The sequence below is a fragment of the Aptenodytes patagonicus genome, chromosome 13 (genome assembly GCF_965638725.1).
Source record: "Aptenodytes patagonicus chromosome 13, bAptPat1.pri.cur, whole genome shotgun sequence".
Lineage (NCBI taxonomy): Eukaryota > Metazoa > Chordata > Aves > Sphenisciformes > Spheniscidae > Aptenodytes > Aptenodytes patagonicus.
In genome coordinates this window covers 2,337,901-2,348,836 of record NC_134961.1, presented here as the reverse complement: position 1 = coordinate 2,348,836, position 10,936 = coordinate 2,337,901, and the positions used below count along the sequence as shown (strand labels likewise).

Below are 10,936 nucleotides of genomic sequence, written 5' to 3'. Positions count from 1 at the left end.
ATCTTGGCTCATGCCTCAAAAGCAGAACTGTTAACAGTGTTTTGACAGTGAACTCACACTTATTTGCAATATATGCGGCAGGAAGGGGCCAGCCTAATTTTCAGGTTCTGTTGCAAAGTCTGTAGAAACAAAAACACTCTTTGCACATGCCAGATGTGCAAATTACACCTGGAACTATGTTGTGATGGTGACTGTGGAAGCCCACAATGCGCTGTGTGATCAATTCCATGATTTTATTGTATGTTTGTAATGTTTTATAAGGGGTTTTAAAGTCCTGTCTCCATGAGTCACCTGGAATTCTCATCTTTTTCTCTTTAGAAGAGTCTGTGGTCACATGGCTGCAGAGAAATCATGAACATCTCAACCTGAAGATTCAGCCCTCAAAGGCAAAGAACCACTCCTTTCCTACTTCCTAAATTTTTGTTATTTTTTATTCTGCTGTGCAAGGGGGAAGACTGGATTCCTGCTCCTCAGCTCCCTGAAACAGGCACCGCCGAGTGCCAGCTATGGGCACTTTTGGAGAACTGCACTCCACAGTGCGCCTCTCCGCAGCAATAGCTGTATTCCTGACAGGATCCCAGCAGCATTCAGCTATCAACAGAGATCGCGTTATCAACTAGGCAGCTTCCACAGGCGCAGAACAAGGCAGATTCCTCTCTCCATCAAAAAAACACAAATTTGCCTCTTTGCTGATGCAAACCAAAGGCAGCAGAAGCAGTTTGCAGAGTGTGGTGTCTGCTGGGGTGCTGGACTGTTGGCCCTTCTGCTCTCCCTGTGCTGGCCCAGCACGCCTGGGGATCCCCGCGAGGACCCCGTCTGTGGGTAGGACATGGCACAGGCTGAAGCACAGCCCCTGTGATGGCCGAACTTTAATCTCCAGCCTCCGTGGGCCTTGTGCAGTAGGTCCTGGGGGACTCCAGCTACCAGAGTGAGGGCAGGTGGCTCCACCTGTGGCCAGCCACAGCGAAGGCTGAGAGAAATAAAATCTCATTTATGCTCTGACCCTCAGGAGAGAGCGGATACAAGAAGCTTCTGGAATGGGCCTGCTCTGCGAAGGCTTTTTTAGCCCCCCTCAGAGGTCGGCCAGCTCCCCTCAGAGAGGCGCTGCCGAGGAGGAGAGGGAAGCGCTGAACCCATCTGAGGAAAAAACGGCTGCCCTGGGTCAAGCGGGGCCCGGGGATCTCCGGCGCTCGGCCGCCCGTCCCTGGGCAGGCACAGAAACCCTCAAAGCCCGGGACTGCGGGCGGAGCGAGGTCTCGCCGCGGCTCCCCGGGGCCGTTCCGCGGCCGCGGGGCCGCTGCCGCCCTTCTCCTCAGCGCCCTCCCGGCCGCGCGCAGGGACACGCCCCGCCCCACAGGTCCTGGCAGGGCGATAAGGAGCGCGAGTGCGAGCGCCGGGTTTAGCGGGTTTCGCCGCGGCGGCGCACAGACCGGCCCGCTGCAGCGGGCAGGACCGAGCCGGACCGAGCCGGACCGGACCGGAGGGACGCGGCCCATGCTGCCTGCGGGCTGCGGCCGGCGGTGAGAGCGGGTCGGCGGCGGCGGCGGGGGGCGGGCGGGCCGGCTGGCGGGCCGCTGACGGCGCTGGGCCTTGCAGGTTGGCGGCGGCGCTGTCGGCGGCGCTGGGCGAAGGCGCGGAGCGGCGGCGGGAGTTGGAGCAGCGGGCGGCGCGGAGCCGGGCCCTCCTGCGGCGCTGGTGAGTGCGGCCCCGCGCCGGGCCGGGCCCGACCCCCGGACCGCGGGCTCCCCCGGGCTGCCCTGCCCCGAACCTGGGCCGGGAGGGAGGCGGTGGAGCTCGGGCTGCCTCGGCGGGGAGGTCCGGGGTCCCTGGCGCCGGCAAGGCGGGCGCTTGTGTCCCCGCAGCCGTGTCGGAGGCCCCACGGGCCGTGGGCGAAGCTGAACCCGTCGGTGCACAGCAATGCTGGCCCTCGGCGCTGTGTTTCTTCCCCCCCCAGGGGCAGTGAGGAAGACGAGCAGCTGCAGCCAGAGGCCGGCTCCACCAGTGGACACGGTGAGCGCTTCTCCCTCGGCCTGGTGCCTCCCCCATGTCACACAGGCCCTGGGCCTGACTGGGGTTGAGCCAGCTTCGGTGTTAGAAGTCCTTCTAATGCTCTGCATCTACTTGAAGCCCCCCTCTACCTTTTTCCTCCCACCTTCCTCCTTGGTGTTAGCTTGGAGTCGTGCCACGGTAAGCAAGGCCAGCGATGCAGTGTCTGCAGGCCTGACTGAGGTGTGGTGATTGTCACTGGTTGGCAAACGGGAGGTTCACTTGGGAGAACTGTCTCCTCCCATCCATCCTGGGTCTTCAGGGCTTTTGGCAAGCCTGCCTGCATCCTCTGTGTAGTTGCTGTGGGAGTGTGGCCAAAATACCCGCTGCACCATTCAGTGGGTTCAGTTTCCTTCTGTAACACTTGGAAGAGTGAGTTAGTATAGTGACAAATGGGGAAGATCCAGGTTTGGACCTTCTGATACATCTTCTCCTCTTGCAGAGAACAGGCCTTCGCCCAAGGAGCTGGAGGAGCTGGAACTGCTGAACAGGGCCTTAGAAAAGGCACTGAAAGTCAGGAAAAGCATCTCAAAAACTCCATTAGCGGCCCAAGGAGCTGCAGGAGAGAAATCTGCAGATGAAGGACCTGCTCCCAGGAATGCTCAAGAGCGGCAAGTGCCTGCATCTGTTGAGGATGTTCCTGTGACCACAAAAGTGAGAACTGTAAGCAAAAAGCCTGCCTCTTTGAAGAAGCCCTCTCCATACAAGCTGAGAGCCCCTTATAGGACTGACCCAGATGTGAAAAAAACGCAAAGGAAAGCCCCAGCCGGATGTGTCTCTCAAGGTCCCAGGACGGCTGGGAAGAGCTCCTCAAAAGGGGTGGCTTGCAAACAAGGAAGGAGCCATAGGACAGCAATCAGTGCCAGAGACCAAGAGGCCTGTGCTGCAGCTGAACCCCAAAAGATACCTGGCTTGTCCAGATCTGCCCTGGATGAGCAGCAGAGCTTTTCTGTAGGGGATTCAGCTGGGGGAGAAAACTGTGTAGCCACTGGCAAGCGGTTATTTGATGCAGGGAAGAAAAGTTGTGCTTCCCTGGGAGAGTCCAGCAAAAAGGAGGACCCTACAACTGAAGGTGCATTGGGAAGGAGCACCTCACCTCAGGCAGTCACCCTCCAGGAAAAGGGGTAAGTGCTGAGAGATGGGCACCTCTGTCTTATTCTGCTTGACATTGACTAGCACATCTGCAATGCCTGGTCTCTCCTGCTGCTCTGTAGGGCCCAGCTGGGTTTCACCATTCCTCAGATCCTTCTCAGGAGGAAGGACCCTTTACAGTTTAAAAGCCTTTATTGTGATTGAGGAAGTGTTTTCTTTTTAAGGGCTTACTGTTGGGTGGCTGGGACTTCGAAAGTCTTTTAATTGAGACTCTTGATATTTCATCGCCCCCTGTGACTGTTTTGGAAAGCTGTCTCTGTAGAGATTTCTTGATCCTTAGTTTTCCTCTGAGTCCACTTTCTATTATAGCTTATTGATTTTTTTTAAATTGTTTTTGTTTTGGTTTGGTTTTTTACACCATGATAATACGTAATGCATGATAATATCTCTCTCTCTCTCTCATATGCCCAGTGCTGTTTGGAGAGATGGCATCTGGGTTTAATACTATCCCCTTTAACCTGTAAGATACTGCCCGTGTAAATACACAAATCAGTATTGACTAGAATGCAGTTGTTTCAAGTGTTTGGTGTAGGAAGAATTATGAAGTGGATGTTACTGAGATTCTCTGTGGAAAAGTGGCAAAATAATACTTAGAAGATTGTATTCAGACCAGTCTGTCTTGCTTAAATAATTTCTATGTTCTCTTCTGTGTGCTCGTTGCTTTAAAGAAACAGTGAAGTTTGGATCTGATACATGCCTGTTCCTGGAAAATGTTGAGAGAGAGCTCTCAGCTGCCACAACCCAACTGTTGTGTTTGTGCAGGGAGGAAATTATCACTGTTCATGTGGTGTTGGAACAGACACAGGATGCTGAGTGACAGTTGCTGGGGGAACAGGAATCTGGATTCAAATGTTTATTTACTTAAAATCCCAACCCTGGTCCTGTGTTCATAGTTTGCATGTGACTAACTATAACTGCCAACCTACATGTTTTTTCAATAACAAGTTAGGGTTTATTCTGCTTCGGGGTTAAGGCACTTATTCCCAGTGCAAGCTGAAATGTCCCTCTCCCATTTCTTTGAGTGTGATACGGTGCTAAGCAAAGCTGCCTTGTTGTGCACAGGTATGACAACATAGGGAGGTTTGCCTGCGCTCATGCCTGTAGCGATCAGCTTCCTTGAAGATGTTGTTTCCATGTCTGTACTCCGCCTTGTCAGGGCTTTGCTTCCAGCTTCTCACCTTGGATGAACCTCTGATGGCTGGTGGTAGGATGTGGGAGCTCTCCCAAGTCAGCTCAGTGACACTTGTGGAAATGAATGAGCAGACCGATCCTCCTTCCTTGAGGACAGGCTGAAGCCAGTGGTGGATTCAATTTCCAGGGTTGTTGACATCTGTTACAGCTAAATTAATTTCAAATTTAGACAAAATGTCGTTTTCTTAATTTCTCCAGCAGTCAGGATTGATGCTTCTCTTGTTCTGCAGATGCCAGCTGAAGCTACCCCTTCCCTACAGGAAAGCCTATTCCAGGAACTCCAGGTAAGCCCAGCCTGATCAGTCCAGTCCACAACTACCCTCTGCTTAAGGGCTGTGAGGAGGGGTCAGATGGGGGAGACCTGGCTGGTTTGTGGGTCACGGGGAGGCACTGACCCCACAGTGTGCGGGGCCTGAACTCAGAGCAGGAGGAGTGGTCCGATACAGCGTGTCTCTGCAAGGCTCTTTCTGAGGATATGAGTTTTCATGTTATTCTAGCCACTAGTGTTACATTTGTTTTCAGAATGCTAATCCCTGTTAATCCCCGAGTTGTAAAGGTACTAGAGTGCTTTAATCATGGGATTAACGGTGCTGCAGAAGTCTCTGCTGATACTGTATACTAGTAGTTGAAGGCAGGAAGCCCTGTGGGCTGGTTGCCTGTATACCCTGTACAATGAAAGAGTTTCCCGACCGGTTGCTGACCTGAACTGCTGTGCTGGGGCACCTGTCTAGCCTGGAAGCACCAGGGCTGTGTTTGAGGCTGATTCCTGCTGATGGACTCTCTTAAGTAGAGCCAATTACAATGTTACCGCACTGATGGTGCGGGCGGATGGGTGTCTGGGGAACTCTGTGCTCTAGTCCATTCTCCAGTCCTCTGGACGGGGTCTCCCACTATTTCCTTTGGGAAATCTTGCCATAATCCAGCAGATTTCTCATTATGTGGTTTGTCCAGATATTAAGTTTATAATAATAGTTTACAAACTGTAGCTTAAATCTAGCTTATACCTCCTTGTGTTACCCTCAAGAATTCTTCCTCCTCTTGGGAGCTGTCATTTATCAGACACCAATTCGTTAGTTGCCCTTCAGCAAGTTGTAAAGACTTGGTTCCCTTAATTTTCACTTGTAAATTGAGCCTTTCGGCATCCTAATCACTCTGGTGTAATTTTACACTCTTCACTATTACTTTCAACTCAGTGACATACTGAAATTAACCTTTGTTCTGAAGATCCCATATAGAGGGAATGCATCTTGCCTGGTAACTTCTGTTCTATTCTGTTCCATTAACCTTGCTATTTCTTTGCATAATGTGTTTTTGAAAACTGCATTTTCTATCATGATTTAAAAGATCCATTTGGATGGAGAGGAGACGCACGCTTGGGTTACAGTCATGCACTGCATAACTATTTTAAGCTTCCTCCTGATGGCTCTCACTTACTGCGGCAGGTTGTCAGAGACTGCCTGAGATGCACTGGCTCTTTAAAGCAGTCCTTTACTGAAAAGATATTATGGGCACTGTGCATCAGTGGGGATGTTGAACTCTGTAAGTGAAATGCACCTCTCTGGTAGCGCTATTTATGTAACATTTTCTTTTAAAAACTGAACTCTGATACAGGGTCCTGGCCAGCTTACTCATGATACTGTCCTTAAACCCCTGTTTTGTGTCCCTGATACTGATGCACTGCTGTCATGCTTCTTGCCAAACACACTTTGTCCTGAAAAAAAAAAAAAAAAAGGATTAAAGGAGAGTCTTGAGGTCTTGGCATATGAAGGAATCACTGTGCTAAAAGCTAGGGTGAGAATTTGTCCTGTCTGCTCTACCACTCCTTCTTGTACACATTTACTAACAGACTAAACATATAGAAATGCAAATGACTCGCCCCTCAAGAAAGCAAGAGAAGATTTGTTGTTTCCTGTGGGATAAAAATGTAGGTAGGGTGATGCAACAGAATTACTGAGGTGCTGCAAATTCACATTCTGCTTATAGAAATGTGTTGTCTCTCTTCTGATGGCTGTAAATCATTCCCCTCAAAACAAATTGAGAGAAATAACACAGGTGTGTTGCAGTGTCTAATGCTTTCTGCAGGGTGTCCTTGTTGATCTAATACCAGCTGTCAAAAATGAGGGGGGAATGGCTAGTAAATAACCTGTAAAAGAGGGGTGAGGAAGATGCTTGTATTTGAAGCGCTGATCTGTCATATTGGTGTGTCGCAGCGCAGTGTGAGCACTGTCTGGTACAATTGGGCATAACTCCTCCACCTCCTGCCCCTTTTGAATTTTCAGGGCATGGGAGAGATGTCGTCTCTGCCAAACAGGTGCAGATGCAGCAGCTGCAAGGAACCGTTTTATAGAGAGGATCCAGACAACTGTATCCTTTCTCGGCTCACCGGCCCCTTCCACGAGCACGTGGTGCGGTACAGCAGGCACCGGGTGCAATCACTCTGCAGCGTGTTCCCGTCTGGAGAGAGTTACACCTCCAATAACAGGAGTTCAAGCTGGGTCTCTAGGAAGTGGTTTTTTTCATAATGCAGCTCTTGAGCAGTCATAAAACTTTTGATCCAGACAAACAAAGCCACAAGGCAAACATACCATACACAGCTGTGCTGTCCTCACCTTCCCCCTGCAATGCCACTTCACGGGCTGCTTGCCCTCTGCCTCTGCCCCTGATTCCAGCTAGCCTGGCCCAGGGCTCGGGGTAGTGCACAGAGCTGGTGGTGTGAAACTTTCCTTAAGCTGCTGTTGTTTGAGTTTCGTTCACCGATGCTGGCCTTCAGTCCTGCAGAGATAGAGGAAGAATTAAAGGTCCTCCAGGATGTCCCCTCCCTTCTGAGCCAGTATGTGGAAGCTGAGGCTGCAGGTAAGGAGAAAAAAAGGGGAGCGGAGGGAGCAGAAGGTGGAATAAGGATGATTTCAGTGGGCTCCAGTTCCGTGTGTCTTGTGTTCTTGGCATGTGCTGGGCATGAGGGACAGGAGCATTCTCTGCCTAAAATGAGGGCTGGTGAACGTAAGGCCACTCTAGAAACTGGTATTTGGTGGGGAACGTTTCAGTATGCTCATGCCGCTGGTTTTCTTCTGCTTCTCTTCTAGACCATCCCACTCTGCAAAGAGAGTATGAAAGCCTTCTAACCTTGGAGGGTTTGCAAACCACAGTTTCCCAGTGCCTGCATAAGCTGCAGCTTCTGCAAGCAGGTGAGCCGGTCCCTGGTTTTGTAGTCGGGTGTGAATGTGGCCAGCTATGCTTGAACAGTAGTTTGCCATCTGTGCGCAGAACACTGTGGACCAACATAATTTTTCTCCTGGTTATCCTTATGGTAACGTAGCATGTAAAATTCTCTGGTGGCAAAGCAAGCTGTGGTATCTGTTTGCCACCCATCTGTGTTCAGGAGAGGCTTGGGACTATTAACTGCTGCAATTCAGGAGGGCTGGTGATGGAGCTGTTGAGAGATGGGGGAGACTGCATGCCATAGCTTAAGATGTCCTGATTGGGCTGTGTGTGAGGAGCTTACCCTGACTAATACAATGTCATTAGTCAGTCATTCTAGGAACAGTAAGTAGATCACAAATTCTGCAAGTACAGATTTAACTTGTATGTTCCTGCCTCTTGCCAATTCTTCCACCCTGGCAGCTGTGGAGTCCCAGATGAGGCTGCGCCCAGACTGCACTGGGGATGTAGGAAGCTGCTCTCCAGCCTGTGTTCCTCCCAGGGGACAGATGTGTGACAGTGCAGGCATGCTGGCTGTGCCTCTCCTTTGTTACTCCAGCTTCCAGGAGCTGAGGGACCTGTTTGCCTTGAAGCTGCAAGTGTCAATGCTGCACCAAGAAGTTGCCTTACAAAAGGTGAGTCTTTAAAAGTGTTAGTGCTCCTGGGATAGGGCAAGAAAAGGGCAACTGAGGGGCAACAGCTGGCATACGGGGTCTTGATGGGGAGCAGCAGCACAGCAAGCTCTCCCGATGGTGTTTCTATGTTTATACCTTGTGTCCAAGTCCCATCAGTGCCTTGCTTACTTTGTAGATGAATGAAAAAAGTAATTTTTTTAAGGCCAGAGCAGAGGCCTTTAAATGTCTGACCCTCTCCTGATAAGATTTTTTTTTTTTAGCTACTCTTTCAGAGCTTGACAGTGGAGGATGTTGGTAATGCCTGAAGACCCCTTTTGGCAGCCCTTCACAGTCCGATTAGGGCATCCACTGTTATTCTCTCCTGCGTGACCTCCAGCTAGTGAGCTCCTCTGCTGTCTGTTCCTTTCCTTTTAAATCTGAAACCACTGTGCTGCTGATCTTGACTTTACTGTCTGAGACTGCCTGTAAGAACACGATAGGAGGTCAGTCTCTCCACCAGCCTGAGCAGAGTGCTTGCTGCACAGGGATCATTTGTTCTTCTCAACCAACAGCAGCAATGGACAGGGAAGATCTGTGAAATCACATCTACTCCTTTGATGTAACCTTTGTTGTTGAGCTGAATGATAGAGGCTTTGGAAAAGCCATTTTTTTTTGTAAGCCAGGGAAGAGTTATAACGGGCCACACTCCTCCCTCTGGCTGAAGATAGATTGCTGCCTGTCTTCAAATGGGACTTTAGCACTATAATTCTGAATTATGGGTTATGAGGGTTTTCGGTTTTATCTGCTCAAAATGAAGCAGTGACCGAAGCCTGCTGCCTGATGCTTCATCGACTGGCTCAATTTCCTCCACACTTGTATCTAAATAGGTGCTTTGTGCTGGGTGAGCTTGGAGTATCTGGAGCAGCTCCGTGCAGAGCATGCAAGATAGGTGAAATTCTTGGGACAGGTGAAGTGAATGGACTTGGTACAAGATAAATACTCCAGGAAAGGATGTACATATTTCTGGGCCAAGCCTGTCCATTGCTGCTCCATGGAGAAATGCCAAGAACCATAGAAAGTCCTCGTAGCTCTTAGCCTGTCTTTGATGGTGAAGGCCTGTTTCCTCTATTCTTGTGCATCAGGAGCAGATCAGGCAGCTGGAAAAGAGAAGGGGCTCCCTCTTAGGAAGTGGAGCAGTGTAGTGCTCCTTCATGTGGCAACTTTCCCCTTAGGTAGCTTTCATGTCTGCAGCTCTTAACTCTTCCCAGAGATTAGCAACTGTGTCCTGTTTCCCTGTCCATAGATTTATGGGGAGCAGGAAAGGGAACCCCCTGCAGATGCCCTGTATTCTGTTTGGATCTTCCTTTGTTTCCACCGCTGAAAAATGCTTTGAGGGAGGTGACTGACACATGCAGTTGATTGTCCACTCTTCTCCTGGGAAGGCAGTGTGTACAGTAGGCTGTGTGGGTTTTTAATGTGCAGACTGCTCAGACTTCATTAGTTGATGCCAGCTGGAAAAAAGAAAAATCCCAGGCAAAATTTCTGAGCATTAATTCAAGAGTGGGGCAGTAAAGGCTAACTTTCATCCTTTGATTGGAAGTTCACCTGCGTTTGAGTTGTCAGTCATGGTCATAATCCAAGGGTTTTATGCTGTTAATTATGCTGCGACAGGCCAGTGGGTTGTTGGAGAGCATGGACTGAGATCATGAGCTAGGCTTAATAAACCAGAGGCCAGGTTGGGGAACGTTGGACAGCTTTAGCATCCCCTGTAGCCTGTGCTGCTGGGGAGGCGTGCAGCTTTATTCTGTTTGGGCTGGATGGAGCTGGCCACTTGCCTGTCTGTCTTGGATTAATGTGACCCAACTAGGAGGTGACAGGAACAGTCATAAATGAAGGGTTGACCTTACCATTGGGTGAGTAAGCGCTTCACTGTGTGGTTGCAGAGCTCCTGAACCAACATCAGCTTCAGCTTTTTGCACAATGCTGATCTCATCCCAGTGCTGGGCCATCTCTGCAGCAGAGGAAAAGCACTACCATTTGTCTCACTGCTCTAGGAACACTGGGTGGATGCTGGTGTACTTCATGAGCAGAGGATGAACAACTCTGCCTTTGTTAAACATGATGAAAGAAAGCATCTATCTATCTGTCTATCAATTAGCATGTTATTAGTTACACTGCTCTGGTGAGATTTCACTTGTTATGCAGCCACTTCATTTCATGGAATCCTAAAAGTGCACGCTGGCTCTGGTGACGTGTCTCCTTTGCTTCTGCCCAGGTCATGATGGCAGAACTCCTGCCTGTCCTGGAGTCCAGGCTCTACCCGGAGGCCTCTGCAGCTCAGCTGTATCGGGCAATTTACACACAGCTCTGTGAAGGAGGCAAGCGATTCCCTGTGCTGGTGAGAGATGAGCTGGCAGACTGATCCAGTGGGAACCTTCTACTTGCCATTCGCATAACCAGAGACAGTTTTAAGCAATAAATCTTTTCTATTAACTTTTTTACTCTGCCTGTTTGTCCAACTAAATTTGGGGGGGGGCGGTGGGGGGGTGTCTTTTTTTTTTCTCCCCTGGTCTTTTTCCTGCTCTTTTTTTCTTTTGTATCACTTTTATGACCTGCTAACTGAGGTTTTGTGAAGCCGCTTCAGGGCTTCATGGACACTGGTTTTGACTTTTCTTCCAAGGTCTGTCTCTCTGGCTAGCTCTAGATTCTTGACTGCCTCAGTCGTGACACCGGGC

The 10,936-nt window shown here is 50.1% G+C and overlaps 1 protein-coding gene across 2 annotated transcripts; it reads left to right on the top strand.

The window, feature by feature from the left end:
* The first annotated feature begins 1,486 nt into the window (after positions 1-1,486).
* Positions 1,487-10,702, top strand: TEDC2 (tubulin epsilon and delta complex 2). 2 transcript variants are annotated; one of them, XM_076351140.1, is made up of 10 exons: positions 1,487-1,520; positions 1,597-1,695; positions 1,955-2,010; positions 2,489-3,170; positions 4,620-4,673; positions 6,669-6,753; positions 7,134-7,242; positions 7,473-7,574; positions 8,011-8,222; positions 10,477-10,702. In XM_076351140.1, exons 1-10 carry the CDS (start codon positions 1,495-1,497, stop codon positions 10,621-10,623), a joined length of 1,572 nt encoding a protein of 523 aa, XP_076207255.1. In that variant the 5' UTR covers positions 1,487-1,494; the 3' UTR covers positions 10,624-10,702. The 2 variants fall into 2 exon arrangements, with proteins under 2 accessions (XP_076207255.1, XP_076207256.1); XM_076351141.1 differs by lacking the exon at positions 10,477-10,702 and adding an exon at positions 8,483-10,469.
* The last annotated feature ends 234 nt before the right edge of the window (positions 10,703-10,936 follow it).